Consider the following 16,690-nt stretch of genomic DNA (forward strand, 5'->3'; position numbering starts at 1 on the left):
ATGCCTCCCAAGAGGAAGAAGGATGTCGTGATCCGGTCGGAAGATGGTGAGGTGAAGGGTTTATTGTCATCCTTTTTTCAAGATCTTGCCTTTTAAATCATCTTTATTCTGAGTAAATGATTTAAGATGTATTTTTCTTGGATTGTGTTGATGTCGCTCATAATTCCAGGATTATATGGGATTATATGGAGTTCTATGTAATTTATTGTTCTCCTTATTGTTCCAGTGGGAATTGAGATCGATGCCCAGGAGGACAGTGGGAGTGAGGGTGAGTGTGTTGTATCTGTAACAGTGGAATAGGACAGCAGTCCTATTTGTAAAGTCAAATCATTTGGATCCTTAATTATTAATTGTCTTATCTTTGATATTAACTTAATATAAAAAAACTCTTCTCAATCTAGTTTAAAGTACACCAAAAAACAAATTTGAATTACATTTTGATCGAAATTACATTTAATGTCAAAAATAAGAAAAATGATAATTTTATACGGGAGTCAAAAGTGAAAGACGTATGGATCCATGTCTATGTTGTTCCTCTTTGGCATGCATGACCCTGAATCCAATTACTTACTCACCACCTCCTCAAAGGTGCATCTGAGACGCGTACTTCAGACGTTGTTAATGTGTGGTTCTTGTGTCCATGAACCAGAGGAGGCCAGGAGAAGAGCCAGAAACAGGAGAGCCAAACCTTCTCCACGCAGAGCCAAACGCCCAGTGAGCGATGACGAAGACGAGGAGGAGGAGGAGGAGGAGGAGGATGAGCCCCCGAGGAGGAAAGGACGGCGGGGGAAGGCCAAGGTGCAGGACAGTGATGAGGAGGAGGAAGAGGAGGAGAAAAAGGGCAGGAAAAAGAAACCCGTCAAAGCTTCAAACAGGAAGAAAAAGGCAGTGAAGGAGGAGAGTGAGGAAGAGGAGGAGGAGAGCGCAGAGGAACGAGGGAAGAATAAAAAACGAGGCAAAGCACCGAGCAAAAAGGAGAAGGAGGAACAGAACAAGGTGAAGAAAGGCGGCAAGGACAAAGGGAGCAAGAAAAACAAGAGAAAGAACAGTGGAAAGTTCAGCAGGTGCAGTATTCTGTGAAAGCTCGCTCTCTGTATCCTACCTCCACGTGCACGCTTCATAACCACTTTCACATGCGCAGTTCAGCCAATCTGTTGTGTGCCACACATGGGGACCCCCCTGTAGACTGAGGCTGCTGTCCATAGTTGCCGCCAGACACCTAGGATTCTACTTTTTTAGGATTCTAGATATTTTATTATGGGCAACACTTTTATAACACCGTCTTAAAAACAATATGAACACAGTGGCACACAGCTGATCAATAAGACAACAATATCCTCATTCTCATCGCCATCATCATCTCCATCCTTATCAGGGATGGGATGGTTGAGATCTAAATACAAAAGAGTTGTGTTTGTATTTCACTTACAGTAAACAGCCAAAGTTGTCTTGTTTGGAAGGAGAGGCATGTGAGAGGTTGTCCATTTAGAGTCAAGCCCCAGGTGAACCATGAAAGCTCTGTCCTTTTGACAGCTCGTCGGGGTCGGGTTCTGACTCTGACTCTCTGTCGGAGGGCGAGATGGAGCTCCTGAAGGAGGAGGTAGAGGAGAAGAAGAAGCTCATCACGACCTTGAGGAACAAACCCTGGCGCATGAAGAGGAGACTCCAACAACTCAAGTAACCAAAACAATACCACAAAAACCAAGCGGTTAACATTCAACAGCTCTTCTGCTTGTTGTTCCATTTTTCTAACTTTGAATTTCCTTTTTTGATCCGCTTGCTTGTTGTAGTGCATTAGCTCTTCAGTCTACTAGTTGCCTTCTTAACGGCTGAAATATATTCTTGCTTCTATAGCTTGCTTCCCATCACTCATGTCGCATACATGTGATGTTGTTAATGTTTTATTAAAACATGGCTTTGCTGCGTTGCTTCGTTGATGTTGGCTTTGTTTGGTATTAGCATAAACATGCTATCCTCCATGCTCAAACCTCTGGTTCAGCATGTTATACAATCCTGCATGTATGGTTAACCAGAATCAACTTCACTCTGAAGTGCATCCATTTTGCAAATAAATGATGCTGATGGAACTAAAACTAGTATTGCGTAGTTCTTCAAGGAAAGGGATCGAATCCAAAGGAATAGCTTTAAAGCGACTTTATTTGTATAAAGTATTTTCGGTATGGTAAACTGATACTCTGAAGCAAAGAGAGATTGAAGATGTATTCTAAACACGTGCTGAGCGTCTCCTAGCTGATCAAAAACATTAACCCATGATGTTTGTCTAATAGCTGCCAAGAAGATTCTGAAGACAATGCTCGATCTGTAGGCTGTTATGGTCTGAACACCGCGTTTCCACTGCAGGGTGCGGAACGGATCGGAACGCAAAGGTGCGGTAGGGAGGGGCGGTATAGCCCAGCTCAGTTCCGAGGTCGCGTTTCCACTGCCGACAGTACCCTTGGTGGTAGGCCGGATGTCGATCGCCGCGGCAGCTACTTAAACATCGTAAACAACGTCTTCCTCCCCAAGAATGCAGACGAACGTCTCCACCTCCTTGTTCGCCCAAGCAAGCTTTTTACGCGACATGTTAATTGTAAAGAATAATACCTCGAGGCTACTGTTTGGTTGTTTTTATCCCCGCGTCACCCGGAAGTGAAGATTCTGTCGACCAATCAACGGAGGGGGGGTGTAGCTAGAATTTCTCGGGACCCTTTCAGGCGTCTGGTCTCGTTTTGGGTACCGCAACGGAGGAGTCCCGAGAATGGGGCCGGAACGGGTACGGCAAAGTCCGGGTCACGCCCACTTTTGGCGGTGGAAACGCGACCCGACCCGCACCTTTGCAATCCGATCCGTTCCGCACCCTGCAGTGGAAACGCGCCATTAATAGATTCTTAAAATACGTAACACTAGGCTGCAGTATGTATTGACAAATTGACGCATCCAGATTAATTTGTTTTCTATTAATTTCAGTTATAATTCCATGTATAGAAGAATTGAATCTTGGGTTTGGTTTGAACTTTAATATTTACGCCATCAATTAATCAAATCCATTAATCCATCCATCAAATCCATTCAAAAGTAATATCTTTTGAATGGAATTTACAAATTAAAATCATGTATATTCATCTGTATTGAACCCATTTAGACATTTTTCATTTTCAATATTCAGCCAGCACTATTCCAACAAATGTCAACTCGGGCTACAATAAGTTTCAATTTTCAATATCACTCAAAATACACAATTCAGAAACTAGATTAGTTGTATGTCGATGGCCACCAAGCTCAAATAAACCTCAACATTCTCACTGAATGTTTAATAGAGAATTTAGTGCGTAAAACAAACTTACTTCCGTCCCTTAAGTGTGTTTTGCGTGAGGTGGTTTGCGTGTCCCTGTTTGTGTGTTTAGATGTCAGTGTAGCTTTTCTTGTGAACAACGTCGTCTTCAGGTGGCGAACAAGAGAAGTGCAAGGTCATGACTTTTTGATGAGGTTAACTCTCTTTGATGCATGCTGCTGTAACCAAGTGTCTCCGGACTGTTCTTTCCCCTTCATTATCAATCTTACTGGACACAAGGTGTCATCGGCCTCTTGTGATTTATCACTCTGCATGACATCCAAGTTCTTAATATCTGACAGTAATATAAAACCTTGTTATTCATACAAAATACAGATCGAAATGGTGGAATTGTGTTGTTTTTTTGTGTTGGAAACACAGATAAATTGTGTTATGGTGGAACGATGAGTCTCTCCTTCTGTGATTGGTTGTAGGGAGGCCCAGGCGTTTGTGGAGAAGTTTGAAGGCGCTTTAGGCAAAGGAAAAGGCAGGAAGCTCTACGCATACAAAGTGATGATGGCCAAGGTAAGAAGCACTCTTTTTTTAGACTATGATGAGACTCACTAATTTGTTTTGTTTTGTCTTGTTTTTGTTTTATTTATTTCTTATTGCTTATGTTTATTTATTTATTTATTTATTTTTTCCACAATGTCTTGTTTTTTAAAAAATGTATGATGACTAAATGCTATGTAAGGTGACCTTGGGTGTCTTGAAAGGCGCCTCTAAATTAAATGTATTATTATTATTATTATTACAACAAGCTTAAGATGTTGACATTTTATCGGGACATTTTCTCTTCTACGCCCCCAGAAATTGATCAAATTCAAGCGTGACTTTGAGAACTTCAAAACTGCTTGTATCCCCTGGGAGAGGAAGATCAAGGATGTGGAAAGTAAGGAAAAAAATAAATAAATATCCGAATGACGGATGAAACTATTTAGGACGAATGCTTGTGTTAATATGTTTGAAGCTCACCATTCTAACATGCACTATACCAGTGCATGTTAACATGATGCTGATGAACTGGTCCCTGGCCTGTTATATAACATGTTGTGGTGGTGGTCTCCTAATCCGGACCCTGGTCTACGCAGGTCACTTTGGTTCCTCGGTGGCCTCCTACTTCATCTTCCTGAGGTGGATGTATGGCCTCAACCTGGTCCTCTTTGGTTTCATGTTTGGGCTTGTGGTCATGCCTGAGGTGAGGGACAATACTATTCAGACAATACTGTTCTTAGTGGTGTTAATGAAGGGGTACATGAGGGTTTTATTTATTATTTTATTTTATTATTGAAAATTGAATGCCCCAAGTAATCTGATCTGTTCTTACCCGGAGTAATTTAATGAGTTTTAGACCGTTCATCCTATTAACAGCTAGCTGTGTAACACCAGCACACCTCCATTCATGAATCCTCTATCTCCAGGTTCTAATGGGTCTTCCCTATGGCTCCATTCCCAGGAAAACCGTCCCCAGACCGTTGCAGGAAACAGCTATGGACTATTCAGTCTTACTTGACTTTGGTGTAAGGATCTGAACATCACCTTTCCTTTTGACCCTTCTCTTCGCTAAATCGGTGGATGCCTGTATTTTAAGATTAAACAGACAGTTTTCCCCGCTACGTGAAAGGTTCCTAATGTACCTGAGTCCGATGTGTTGGTCGTCGACAGGGGTTCATGAAGTACTCGGTCCTGTTCTATGGTTACTATAACGACGAGCGGACCATCGGCGTGCTGCAGTTCAGGCTGCCGCTGTCCTACCTGCTGGTGGGCGTCGGCATCTTCGGCTACAGCCTCATGGTCGTCATCAGAACGTGAGCACACACACACACACACACACACACACACACACGCAAACATGCACGCACACACACATGCTTGCACGCACGAACATGCACACACGCGCACACACACACACACGCACACACACACGCACATGTACAAACGCACACGCACAAACACACCCAGACATAAGCACGCGCACACGTGCACAAGGGAGCACACAGACACTCACACAGACACACACACATGCCCACAAATACACACACACACAATCACAAAAACACACGCAGGCACACAAACACACACCCGCAAACAAACATACAAATAAACCAACAAACGACAAACAAACCCCCACACATGTGTATTATGTGAGGGTGTACTTGGGCCCTATACCCTGATACACCCTCATGCCTCCAGATGCCAGGTAACCTGGTCTCCCTGCTGTTCTCAGGATGGCCCGCAACGCCAACGAGGGAGGGGACGGGACGGACGAGGGGGACTTCAACTTCAGCTGGAAGATGTTCACCAGCTGGGACTACCTGATAGGAAACCCCGAGACCGCAGACAACAAGTTCGCCTCCATCACCACCAGCTTCAAGGTTAGGGTTAGAGAGAGAGAGAGAGAGAGAGAGAGAGAGAGAGAGAGAGAGAGAGAGAGAGAGAGAGAGAGAGAGAGAGAGAGAGAGAGTAAAGTCTGGCGGCGAGCGCAGAAGGTGAGAGACCATGTGATTTCGTCCTCCCTCTTTAACTGTCCCCGTATATAGGAGGAATGTACTAGTGAGATGAAGAGCTGGCGTGCTCACACACTCACACACACAGATGTTTGTGTCTGTGTGTGAGCGTGTTTGTGTGTTTCCATGCATACACATTTGCGTGTGTTCATGTGTGTGAGTTTGCGTGTAAGTGTGTGTGTTTTCATGTGTATTTGTGTGTGTGTGTGTGTGTGTGTGTGTGTGTGTGTGTGTGTGTGTGTGTGTGTGGTCTAGCTCAGAGATCCTCAAGCCAGAGACTAAGGTGTCCTTGTCATGTGTGGTTCCTCCGTTCCCCCGCTGTGCAGGAGTCCATCGTGGACGAGCAGGAGAACCAGAAGGACGAGAACATCCACCTGCGCCGGTTCCTTCGGGTGCTGGCCAACTTCTTCATCCTGTGCACCCTGGGGGGCAGCGGCTACCTCATCTACTTCGTGGTGAAGCGCTCCCAGGAGTTCGCAGAGATCGACCAAGACAACCTCTCCTGGTTTGAGAAGAACGAGGTAAGGAGCAGGCCACCGAGTCTGAGACAATGGAGCGGTTGTCCCTCCAGGGGTTAAATATCTATCGTCATGATCTGTAATCACATCTAGTATGTTTCCACATGATTTATCTCAGGTGTAGGTGTCATAAATATTTGGCCTGTTAAGCCCTTAGAGATTGTGCCTGTGATTAAGGTACACAAATAAAGCTATACTAATAAAATTGAAATGAATTGATTCCCCGTGATAATGCGATGGTATCAGCGAGCAGAAAAAGCTCTCCCTCCAGAAGCTTTGACCTTATTGGTTAGAAACAAGACGTCATGGCTGACCTGTTGAGCTTGTGAGGGCCCTGATCCATTAGGCTGGCTACCCCCCGCCCATTCTGCCGGCGATTTGAATTCGCCCTGCAGAAGGGTCTGGAGAGGAGCAATATATTTCTTTCTGCTTCCGATATGCTTTTGCGAGAGCCAATCACCAAGCTGGCTCCTCCCCCTGGCGCACTATTGGCTGGTTTAACACAATGACGACAGGGAAGCGACGGCAAGCAGCCGATTGCGCACAGAGTCATTTGAACTGAGGCCTGTTGACCATGTCTCTGGTGCTGAAGACAATGACGCCAGCCTCCCCGGACCAACGTGCAATCTACCGTTGAGCTCGGTCTGGCAACAGCCAGGCTACTGACCCATAGCTACGACCACCTGCTCCTCCCACCAGGTGGAGTTTGTCATGTCCCTCCTGGGGCTGGTGTGTCCTCCTCTGTTTGAGACCATCGCCGAGCTGGAGGAGTACCATCCCCGCATCGCCCTCAAGTGGCAGCTGGGGCGCATCTTCGCCCTCTTTCTGGGGAACCTCTACACCTTCCTCTTCGCCCTGTTCGATGAGGTCAACGCCAAGGTAGGAGTCCATGGGTGTGTGTGTGTGTGTACATGGCCCTGCTGCTGCTGGTGCTCTTCCTCAGCCTGCTGCCGGTGGTGTACACCATCATGACCCTCTCGCCCTCCTTTGAGGGGGGTGGTTGGGTTGGGGTTAAAGTGTGTGTGTGTGTGTGTGTGTGTGTGTGTGTGTGTGTGTGTGTGTGTGTGTGTGTGTGTTTATGCGTGTGTGTGTGTGTGTGTGTGTGTGTGTGTGTGTGGGTGTCATTGTTGTGTGGGTGTGTGTGTGTGTGGGCGTTTTCAAAAGTTTAAGCCCTACCTTCAAATGGCATTTTACCTCATACTCGTTTCTCTTCCGCAGCTGGAAAACGAAAAGTCCATTAAGAACGCCACCATCACAGCATACAACGAGTACTACTCCAACTACAGCTCCTTCTACAACACCACCGACGTGCCCCCACTCAACATCCAGCCTGCAGACGCCATCAGGGGACCCTGCTGGGAGACCGCAGTGGGAATCGTCAGTATTCAGACACTCAAAGAACGATGTCAAAGTGCTTGTGGAGAAAAAGTCTCTCGATCGAACGACTTGTGGATGGATGCGTTTTCTTTTCTTAAGAAGCTAGCTAGCTCCGATATTCTTCAGTGGAGTAAATAGCTAGAAATGGGAGTCTATGATTGGTTAGGGGCGGCATGTGGCTCAGGAGGTAGAGCTGATTGACTGGTAACCGGAAGGTTGCTAGTTTGATACCCGGCTCCTCCTAGGCTGTTGATGTGCGATGTGTCCCTGAGCAAGACACAACTGAATGCTCATGACGAGCTGGTTGTCGCCTTGCATGTCTTACTCCGCCATCAGTGTGTGAATGTGTGAATGAATGTGTGAATTTGAGGCAGTACTACGAAGCACTTTGAGTGGCCACTGGTTAGAAAAGCCTGTGTAAATGCAGTCATTTACTATGTCTCCGTGTTTGGGCGTGGCGGCTCCACCCAGGAGTTTGTGAAGCTGACCGTCTCGGACATCCAGGTGACCTACCTCACCATCCTCATCGGGGACTTCCTGCGAGCGGTCCTGGTCCGCTTCCTCAACTACTGCTGGTGCTGGGATCTGGAGGCGGGCTTTGTGAGTACCGCTGGCAGACTAGACCTCCGCCGTACATTGTCATTCACTATTTCATAGGCACATGTAGAAAACATAACGTAATATACAATGTAGAATATCATATTTTACTTTCTATTTTATACAAATGTACTTATTGCATGTCTGCTAAACCCCTCAATGTAAATGTAAATGTTTTTTTGTTATATCCTACAACAGTGTTCTCTACATTTAATGTGATTAACATCTGCGTAGTTTGTGTATTTTCAATAGTTGGTTCCTAATTGGGAAAACGTTCATTTCAAACCGGGTGACGTCACCAGGTTTCTAATGAGTGGTAGTAGAGTTCCTGTCCTCACTGTGAGAACACCGCATTTACATTGGAAGTGAGACGGCCCTCCCCGACACAATGACCTCCTGTAGGACAGGCCCATCCATCAGCAGAAACCCGACACAGAAATGAACACTTAATTACTGAGAGTCTGAGACTCGGCACGGCAAGGAGAGAAGGGGAGCAGGACGGTGTAGAGAGACGGAGGAAGGGAGGGAATGGACGACGGAGGGAGGGTGGGAGGGAGGTGTAGAGGGAGGGAGGGAGGGAGGGAGGGAGGTGTAGAGGGAGGGAGGGAGGGAGGGAGGGAGGGAGGGAGGGAGGCATCGAGGAAGGGAGGGAGGCATAGTGGGAGGGAGGAAGGGAGGAATGGAGGCATAGAGGGAGGGAGGGAGGGGGAAGGAAGGGAGGGAGCGAGTAAGGAGAGCAGAGGAAGATGAGGAGACGTGAAGTGAGAGTACCCTACTTTTAATCAGGTGTGTAAGCAAGATGTGCATGTATGTGTGTGTGTGTGTGTGTGTGTTTGTGTGTGTGTGTGTGTGTGTGTGTGTGTGTGTGTGTGTGTGTGTGTGTGTGTGTGTGTGTGTGTGTGTGTGTGTGTGTGTGTGTGTGTGTGTGTGTGTGTGTGTGAGATTACAGCCTTCATATGGAGAGTTTGACATCAGCGGGAATGTGCTCGGGCTCATCTTTAACCAAGGCATGATATGGTACCTGCTGTCTTTCCCTGGAAAATACACATTCACATCACCTGTACCCTTACCCTAACCCCTACCCCTTACCCAAACCCTGACCCCTTAGCCTATCCCCTAACCCCTAACCCAAACCCTTACCCTAACCCAAACCCTAACCCCTAACCAAACCCTGACCCCTTACCCTAACCCAATCCCCTAACCCTAACCCCTAGCCCTAACCTTTAAGCCAAATATTAACATTGCCAAAAATACTTGAGCTTTAATATTTAACTGAATTTATTACACTTTTAACTTCCCTGTTCTGAAACATATGTTCTCATAACATGCGTAATATTATTAATGTTTCATATTCCATATATATATTAGAAAATTTGAATATCTTTATATTATAATTTTTTTCTAATAGTTTTCCTTCACAACATCATTGAGGTTTAGTGTTGAAGAAAATAAACTCAGAAATCTCAGAAATAAACCGACTATCCTCCTCCTCCTCCTCCTCCTCCTCCTCCTCCTCCTCCTCCTCCTCCTCCTCCTCCTCCCCATGGTCCCCAGGATGGGGGCCTTCTACGCCCCGGGCCTGGTGGGCCTCAACGTGCTGCGCCTTCTCTCCTCCATGTACTACCAGTGCTGGGCGGTGATGAGCTGCAACGTGCCCCATGAGAGGGTGTTCAAGGCCTCGCGCTCCAACAACTTCTACATGGCCCTGCTGCTGCTGGTGCTCTTCCTAAGCCTGCTGCCGGTGGTGTACACCATCATGACCCTCTCGCCCTCCTTTGACTGCGGGCCCTTCAGGTAGGTAGGCTGGGGGGTGGTTGGGTTGGGTTATAAACTTCTGTTGGATTCGAGAGAGAGCAAGAGGGAGCAGAGGTAAATAGTGAAAAACATCAATCAAAGACATCCCCTGCCCCCATCTCTCCCTCGCTAGGTTTCACCGCCATTCAAAAGTGCTACATTCATACACCTGTGATGGACAGGCAAGATGGATATCCTGAACCAATCAGGGAAGAGATGCTCTGATTGGTCAGAAATGAGCTGGGAGAAATCTGAAATCTAAAAAGGCTCATACAAAGACTTGCGCAGTCAACCCCCAGCAGATATTCACAAGCAGACATTATCTCACAAACAGTTTACGGATCATTTCTAACAAATCACACTCAAGTACCAGCTCTTAAATCTTACCTACAGCACCTTTAACTTGAGAAGCAAACATAAATGTGTGTGCTTCACATATCAGTGGGCAGTAGAGTGCAGAGTTTTAGGCATCAGGAACAAAGGCTAGATTATAATATGTTGTAATCCGTCATTGGTACAATGGTACTCTTAGAGTTGACTGCTTTGTGACACATAAAGCCACATGAGAAGACCCTGCTGTGAGACTGAGGGGAAATGGTTTAAATTATATCAAGCGTTTTCTCTGTAATTATCGTTGGGGACTGTAGGAAAGAGACAGAGAGAAACAGAGGGAAACAAGCAGGCAGGGTTGAGTTTGGGTCTCATCTTCTGTGCCACCAAAACCACCAAACAGTTCCACTTACAGAATAAAACGTATTTAACTACACTCAAAACCAAACGATCCAAAGGCAGGCCTACATTCACCAAACCGTGGACACCAAGGGCTCTAGTTACCCGGGGGCTTATCTGGTAAACGAATCCCTGAGTCAACCCGGGCCTGACATGAACAGCGCAGAGATAATCAACACCAGAGGTGCCTGGTGCGATCTAATCCTAGCTAATGGGGGTTAGCTCGGCTAAACCCGGCGCCCCTCTCTGTGGACGGGTGCCCGCACAGGGCCGTGTGAGCGTGACAGAGAGCCCATAACGGGATGGTGCACATGTGGTAGCGAGCGAGTCTGTCGGAGTGGTGTCGTGCGTTGCCAGGCTTTTGCAAAATAGTGTGTTCATCGGTACATGTGGTTCTAGGTAGTGAAGGCACAGAGCGACCCGCACATGGGATGACAGCCGGCTTTCATTTGTTGTCTGTTTGGAGAGGTTACGGGAGGTTGAGGGACACCATACAGCCATCAAACGACAGAACAGTGAGCACTTCTAAAGTAGGTCAACAAGAATACTGTACAGTAAAATAGGCTTTTAACTATAAAATTGAAACCAATGAACCATGAACATCAAAGTATTTTCCATAAGTAGCATGGGGGGCTAACATCATACCATGGCTTAAAAGCAGTCATAAATCAATATATGAGTAAGCTTGGGATATTTTAAGATGTTGTGTTTTATAAGGATGAGCAAGACATTGCACTTCGGACCCAGAGATTTCTGGCTGTGATCCAAACACCTTAATCACTCCTCAGATATCCTTCCTCGCCCCTAGACACCACCAGTCATGCCTCCTACTGACTTTTGTGTCTCCTCCCCCAGTGGCAGGGAGAAGATGTATGAAATCGTCATGGAGACGATCGAGAAAGACCTCCCGGCCTTCATCGGGAACATCTTCACCTACGCCACCAACCCCGGCCTCATCCTCCCGGCCGTTCTCCTCATGGTGTAAGAACCCGCTCCCATGCGTTACATAAGGGTTAGGGTTAGTACACCAATCAGAATCAAGCACTCAAACCACACTGTGGTATAATGGGCCTGATTCACTGCAGCCCACTTGGTTCTAAACAGCAGCTTGATGGGGCGACTGTACTGAGAGGATAATGAGCCCTAAACCCTTTATCTGGAAGAATCCCATTTATGTTGGTGCATAACGTGTCAAGTCTGTTGACTCAAAGTATTGAGTACACATTAATGTGGGCGGTAAACAGTGTGTTTTTATATTAACGGTGTATAAGGTTTGATGCCTTTTGTGTGTTTCTGATCTGCCAGCCTTGCCCTGTACTACCTGAACGCTCTGTCTAAGGGATACCAGCAGGCCAACCTCGACCTCAAGAAGAAGATGCAGATGGTGAGTCATCAACTTTGACCTTTCTTTACTAAGTTTATATCTTACGATTGGTTCTACTGTCTACTTTTCTTCTGCTCTTGTATACAATCATTTCTTTCCATAAGAGTCAGCCTTGTTTGACTGTGAGCGTGTGTGTGTGTTTGTATGTGTGTGTTTGTGTATGTGGGAGTGTGTTTTTGTATATTTGTGTGTTTTTGTGTATGTGTGAGCGTGCGTGCGTGCGTGCGTGCGCGTGTGTGTGTGTGAGTGTGTGTGTGTGGGTGTTTGTGTGTGTGTCTGTGTATGTGCGCTGTAGACCCGAGATGAGGAGAAGAACCGCCGGAACAACAAGGACAGCACCAACCAGGTCATGAAGGATCTGGATGATCTGCTGCCCAATAGATCTCTCATACCCCCCCCTGAGGAGGAGGAGCCACCCCCGCCTGGTGCACACACACACACACACACACACACACACACACACACACACACACACACACACACACACACACACACACCCACACATACAACATGCATGTTCGCACACATAAACATCAACACACACACACACACTGACTCACACAAACCCACACACACACAAATGAATGCATGCACGCACCCATACAAACACATACGCCGACACACACACAGCCATATATACACACAAACACACACAATTTCACACACACATGGATGCAGACACACACACAAACCCATACACACCCCCACATGTCTAACCAGTTTCCTCTTTCTTCCTTCTGACCCAGTCGCTCAAAAGGGAAGCAAGTCTCCTAAACTGAAGCCCGGCTCGGCAGCCAATGGGAAAGGAGTCAACCTCCAGAAAGAGGTCTCCTTGGCCGCAACCAACCCCAGGGGCGTAGTGAACCGACCCCCGGGGCCCCGAGGGGGACCCCCCGGTAACATCAGGGGCCCTCAGCCTGGACCAGGGAGGGGCAGGGGCCGGGGGGGCCCTCCTCCAAGGCAATAGGGTTCATAAGGGGCTGTTAGGGTCCCTGAATGATCTGCTGCTCGACGGATGGAAAATCACGTCAACAGGGGGGCATCCCTGATCAAGACCGTAGGATTACATTAAAGGGGACTTATCATACCACCAGGTGTGAGTGTGATTAGCCATAACAAGCTGTTTTGAAAATGTGCAGCTTCTGACAGCACAGGTGGGTTAGTCCACCGAGATTTGTGAGGGAAAGATGAGCATAATTTGCTACAGTCCACTGGGTAGGCTGGTAGGATGATCTATCCAGCACACATCTAGGTGGACACGCCCACGGATTGTCACAACAGCCTGTAAGGCTAATCCCACTCACACCTGGTGGCATGTCATGGGACCTTTATTGAAACTGAGGAATTTCACCCTCCTGTCACCATTCAGTGAAACATATACATGCAACTATCTACTCTATCATTAGTAAAGGAAATCAGTTGTGAAGAAAAGATATCGGTGCCTCTGGCAGCATCTGACAATATCACCTTTATTACCGATTTGTTAAAGAGAAATCCAACGGGACAGTATATTTGTGCCTTATGACAGCCTTATGAGTCTAGAAATACCACTTTTATTACATATTTGTAAAATTTAAAAAAGTTGTTAAAATATACAGTTATAGCAAACATTTACTGCAGTGATGTGGAGAACTGGGTTAATGTGGGTTATAGGTTAAGGTCGACCGTTTTACTGATTTCATTAAGAAATCACATGCGCTGTAAATAACTTGTTTAATGTATTTCTATGAAGTTTTTGTAAAGCAGCTAATAAAATCATATAATGTATAATCATTCATTGACGTCTTAAAACAATATTGTACAAAATGTCACCCTCCATTTCGTGCCAGATGTGCTAGTTTACATACATGTAACTGTTCATCAAATACGGTATGTATAGTATCTAGTATACTACGATGGTATAGACATTGTCGTATTCACATTAAAAATAATAGTTTTTTTCTTTAAAAAGTAAATTGAGAAATTTTAAAATAGGGGGTGGCTCCAGACCAGAAGTGTATCCGAAATCATCGCCATTTTATGAGTTCTTCTTGGAGATTTTGATCGTGATCGCCTTGATTTCAGTGTACTCTTGAAGAGCATATTCCCCCCTAGATCGGAACAATGAGAGCAAAAGATGCAAAACATTGGATAGAATGTATTATTTACAAATTGGTACATTTCACAGTATAGTCATATATTATAGTAAATAAAAAACATTATTTACATAATAATATGTGTTTTAAATATATGAAAGCATATTATTTGCTTTTACTTTACTGTACTCACAGTTCCCTTCCATTCCCGGACATTTTGAAACCGCCAAATGGGCACATGACACTCATAGCGTTGTAGCAGTTCACCCTGAAAGAGAATCACAGCCCGATAGCATAGCATCATAAGCTCGTTAGCCTGAACTTGTTAGCATCACTAACCATTTAGTTGGGAAAAAATGGAGACCGAAGGACTCCTTCAAAAGGTTCAAAGTATTCTTGGTTTAAGGCCAGAGGGGATGTCTGAAAGGAGTCAATATTAATATTCCAGGATCAATCCTCCAGAAGGTAGGGTTGTGAGACGTACCAGACGACGCCTGCCTGCAAGGCGGCGGAGACGGTGAAGGCTTTGTCGATGTCGCTGGTGAACAGGCCGGCTGCGAGCCCGTAGTGAGTGGCGTTGGCTCTCGTGACCACTTCCTCCACGCTGCTGAAACACATGATCTGCTGCACCGGGCCGAAGATCTGAAACCATATGAGGGATCAGAGAGGAGAGGGGTCAGAGGGCAAGGGGCAGCCTTTAAGGACAATTTACATTTACATTTGATTGAAAACTTTAGTATATTTTGTGTTTGAGCATGTGTGTGTTTTTGTATGTTTGTGTTGTATGTGTGTGCATTGCGCGCAAATGTTTGCAGGCGAGCATGTGTAACCGTGTGTGTACATTAGTGTGCAGGTGCATTTGAGTGCGCATGCGTGTCTGTGTGTGTGTATCGGCACCTCTTCCTTGGCGATGCGCATGTCATCGGTGACGTTGGAGAAGACGGTGGGCTGGATGAAGAGGCCCTGCTGGCCCCAGGGGTCCCCGCCACACTCCAACGTGGCCCCCTCCCTCCGCCCGCTCTCCACCAGTTCCAGGATCTTATCAAACTGCTTACGGTCGATCTAGAAGGACAGGCACATGGCGACCGTTTATCATTGTACCAAATGAAATCAAGGGAGAGACCAAACGGGGCTACGGTGACGGTTTCGGGCCGCCCTGGCGATTGCTTCCGCGCCCCCTCCATTCGCCGTTCGCGTCGTATATTTTAATTGACTAATTAAGGGCGCCACCAGAGGGCGCCCCCAACGCATTTGTCGCCTCGGCGGTCGCCTAGCTCGCCTATGCCGAGCGCCGGCCCTGGGTGCTGCCTTCTGTGGATGGAGCAGCTATTGCAGCCTTCAGTAAGGTCCTGCTCCCCTTGTGGCTATGTATAGTATTTACGGCTTATATGTTTGGTCCTGCTTCCTAGTGGTTATGTGAGGGTAATACAGCTTGTGTATTTGAATCGCTTCCTAGAGGCTATGAGGGGGCAGCTCATGTTCTTAAAATACGTAACAAAGTTGAAACTCAATTTGAAATGCCATTTGAAATTGAATTTGAAATGCCATTTGAAATTCAATTTTAAATCAAACTAAATACATCGACATCCCCGTACCTGTGGTCCCTGGTCCACCCCGGGCGTCAGCGGGTCTCCCAGGACCTTGGAGCGGGCCTTCTCCACACAGCGACGCACAAACGTCTCGTAGATGGGCTCTTCCACAAACAGCCGGGACCCGGCCACGCAGCACTGGCCCTGGTTGAAGAACAGCCCGCTGTGTGCCTGTTCCACCGCCTGCTCCACTGGGAGACAGCCACACATGGAGGCATGCTGTCATATTACTGCTCTCACACCGATGTTCACCCTTTAAAAGCAGAGACAATTTTGCATATTTTGAGTACTCACAGTCACAGTCAGCAAAGACTATTATGGGATTCTTGCCTCCCAGTTCCAGTGTGACTCTTTTCAGGTTGGTGTCACCTGCAGCTCTCTGTATGAGTTTTCCAACCTAGGAAGCAACAGAAATAGTGTCAAACAATATGAACATGCATCCAACAGTACTAACATGATATACATGAGAAGGACCAATATAATGCCTGAACAAGTATATCATAATACTGTCAGTCTATATAGTTTGATTCGTATATAAGAAAAAAACCTTAGTCATATGGACGTAGACAAGACCAGACAAGACCAGGCAAAAACAGACCAGACCAGACAAGACCAGACTAGACTAGTCTACCAGATCTGACCAGACATGACCAGACAGAACCAGATGAGATCAGACCTGCCCAGACTCGACCAGGCAAGAACAGACCAGACCAAACAAGACCAGACCAGAACAGACCAGAAAAGACTAGACCAGACAAGACAAGACCAGACAAGACAAGGCCAGACAAG

General features: G+C 46.5%; 2 protein-coding genes across 3 annotated transcripts in view; one reads left to right on the plus strand and one right to left on the minus strand.

Moving 5' to 3' along the window:
• Nucleotides 1-13,773, plus strand: tmc2b (transmembrane channel-like 2b). 2 transcript variants are annotated; one of them, XM_056592899.1, is made up of 20 exons: nucleotides 1-46; nucleotides 227-268; nucleotides 650-1,076; nucleotides 1,534-1,677; nucleotides 3,766-3,856; nucleotides 4,142-4,223; nucleotides 4,423-4,529; nucleotides 4,753-4,851; nucleotides 4,997-5,139; nucleotides 5,559-5,706; nucleotides 6,165-6,359; nucleotides 7,056-7,235; nucleotides 7,575-7,733; nucleotides 8,205-8,333; nucleotides 9,280-9,347; nucleotides 9,885-10,124; nucleotides 11,709-11,834; nucleotides 12,159-12,237; nucleotides 12,533-12,662; nucleotides 12,984-13,773. In XM_056592899.1, the coding sequence occupies exons 1-20, from the start codon at nucleotides 1-3 to the stop codon at nucleotides 13,202-13,204; spliced, it is 2,856 nt and encodes a 951-aa protein (XP_056448874.1). In that variant the 3' UTR covers nucleotides 13,205-13,773. The 2 variants fall into 2 exon arrangements, with proteins under 2 accessions (XP_056448874.1, XP_056448873.1); XM_056592898.1 differs by having other exon boundaries at nucleotides 650-1,064.
• LOC130384622 (aldehyde dehydrogenase 1A1-like) overlaps nucleotides 13,449-16,690 on the minus strand; it is an 8,905-nt gene continuing 5,663 nt past the window's right edge. The window contains exons 9-14 of the mRNA XM_056592906.1: nucleotides 16,196-16,298; nucleotides 15,908-16,092; nucleotides 15,210-15,374; nucleotides 14,797-14,954; nucleotides 14,506-14,580; nucleotides 13,449-14,327 (exon numbers count right to left, since the gene is read on the minus strand). Of these exons, the coding sequence (XP_056448881.1) occupies nucleotides 14,255-14,327; nucleotides 14,506-14,580; nucleotides 14,797-14,954; nucleotides 15,210-15,374; nucleotides 15,908-16,092; nucleotides 16,196-16,298 (759 nt within the window). The 3' untranslated portion in view covers nucleotides 13,449-14,254. The remainder of the gene's footprint in view (nucleotides 14,328-14,505; nucleotides 14,581-14,796; nucleotides 14,955-15,209; nucleotides 15,375-15,907; nucleotides 16,093-16,195; nucleotides 16,299-16,690) is intronic.

The sequence above is a fragment of the Gadus chalcogrammus genome, chromosome 6, assembly GCF_026213295.1.
Source record: "Gadus chalcogrammus isolate NIFS_2021 chromosome 6, NIFS_Gcha_1.0, whole genome shotgun sequence".
NCBI lineage: Eukaryota > Metazoa > Chordata > Actinopteri > Gadiformes > Gadidae > Gadus > Gadus chalcogrammus.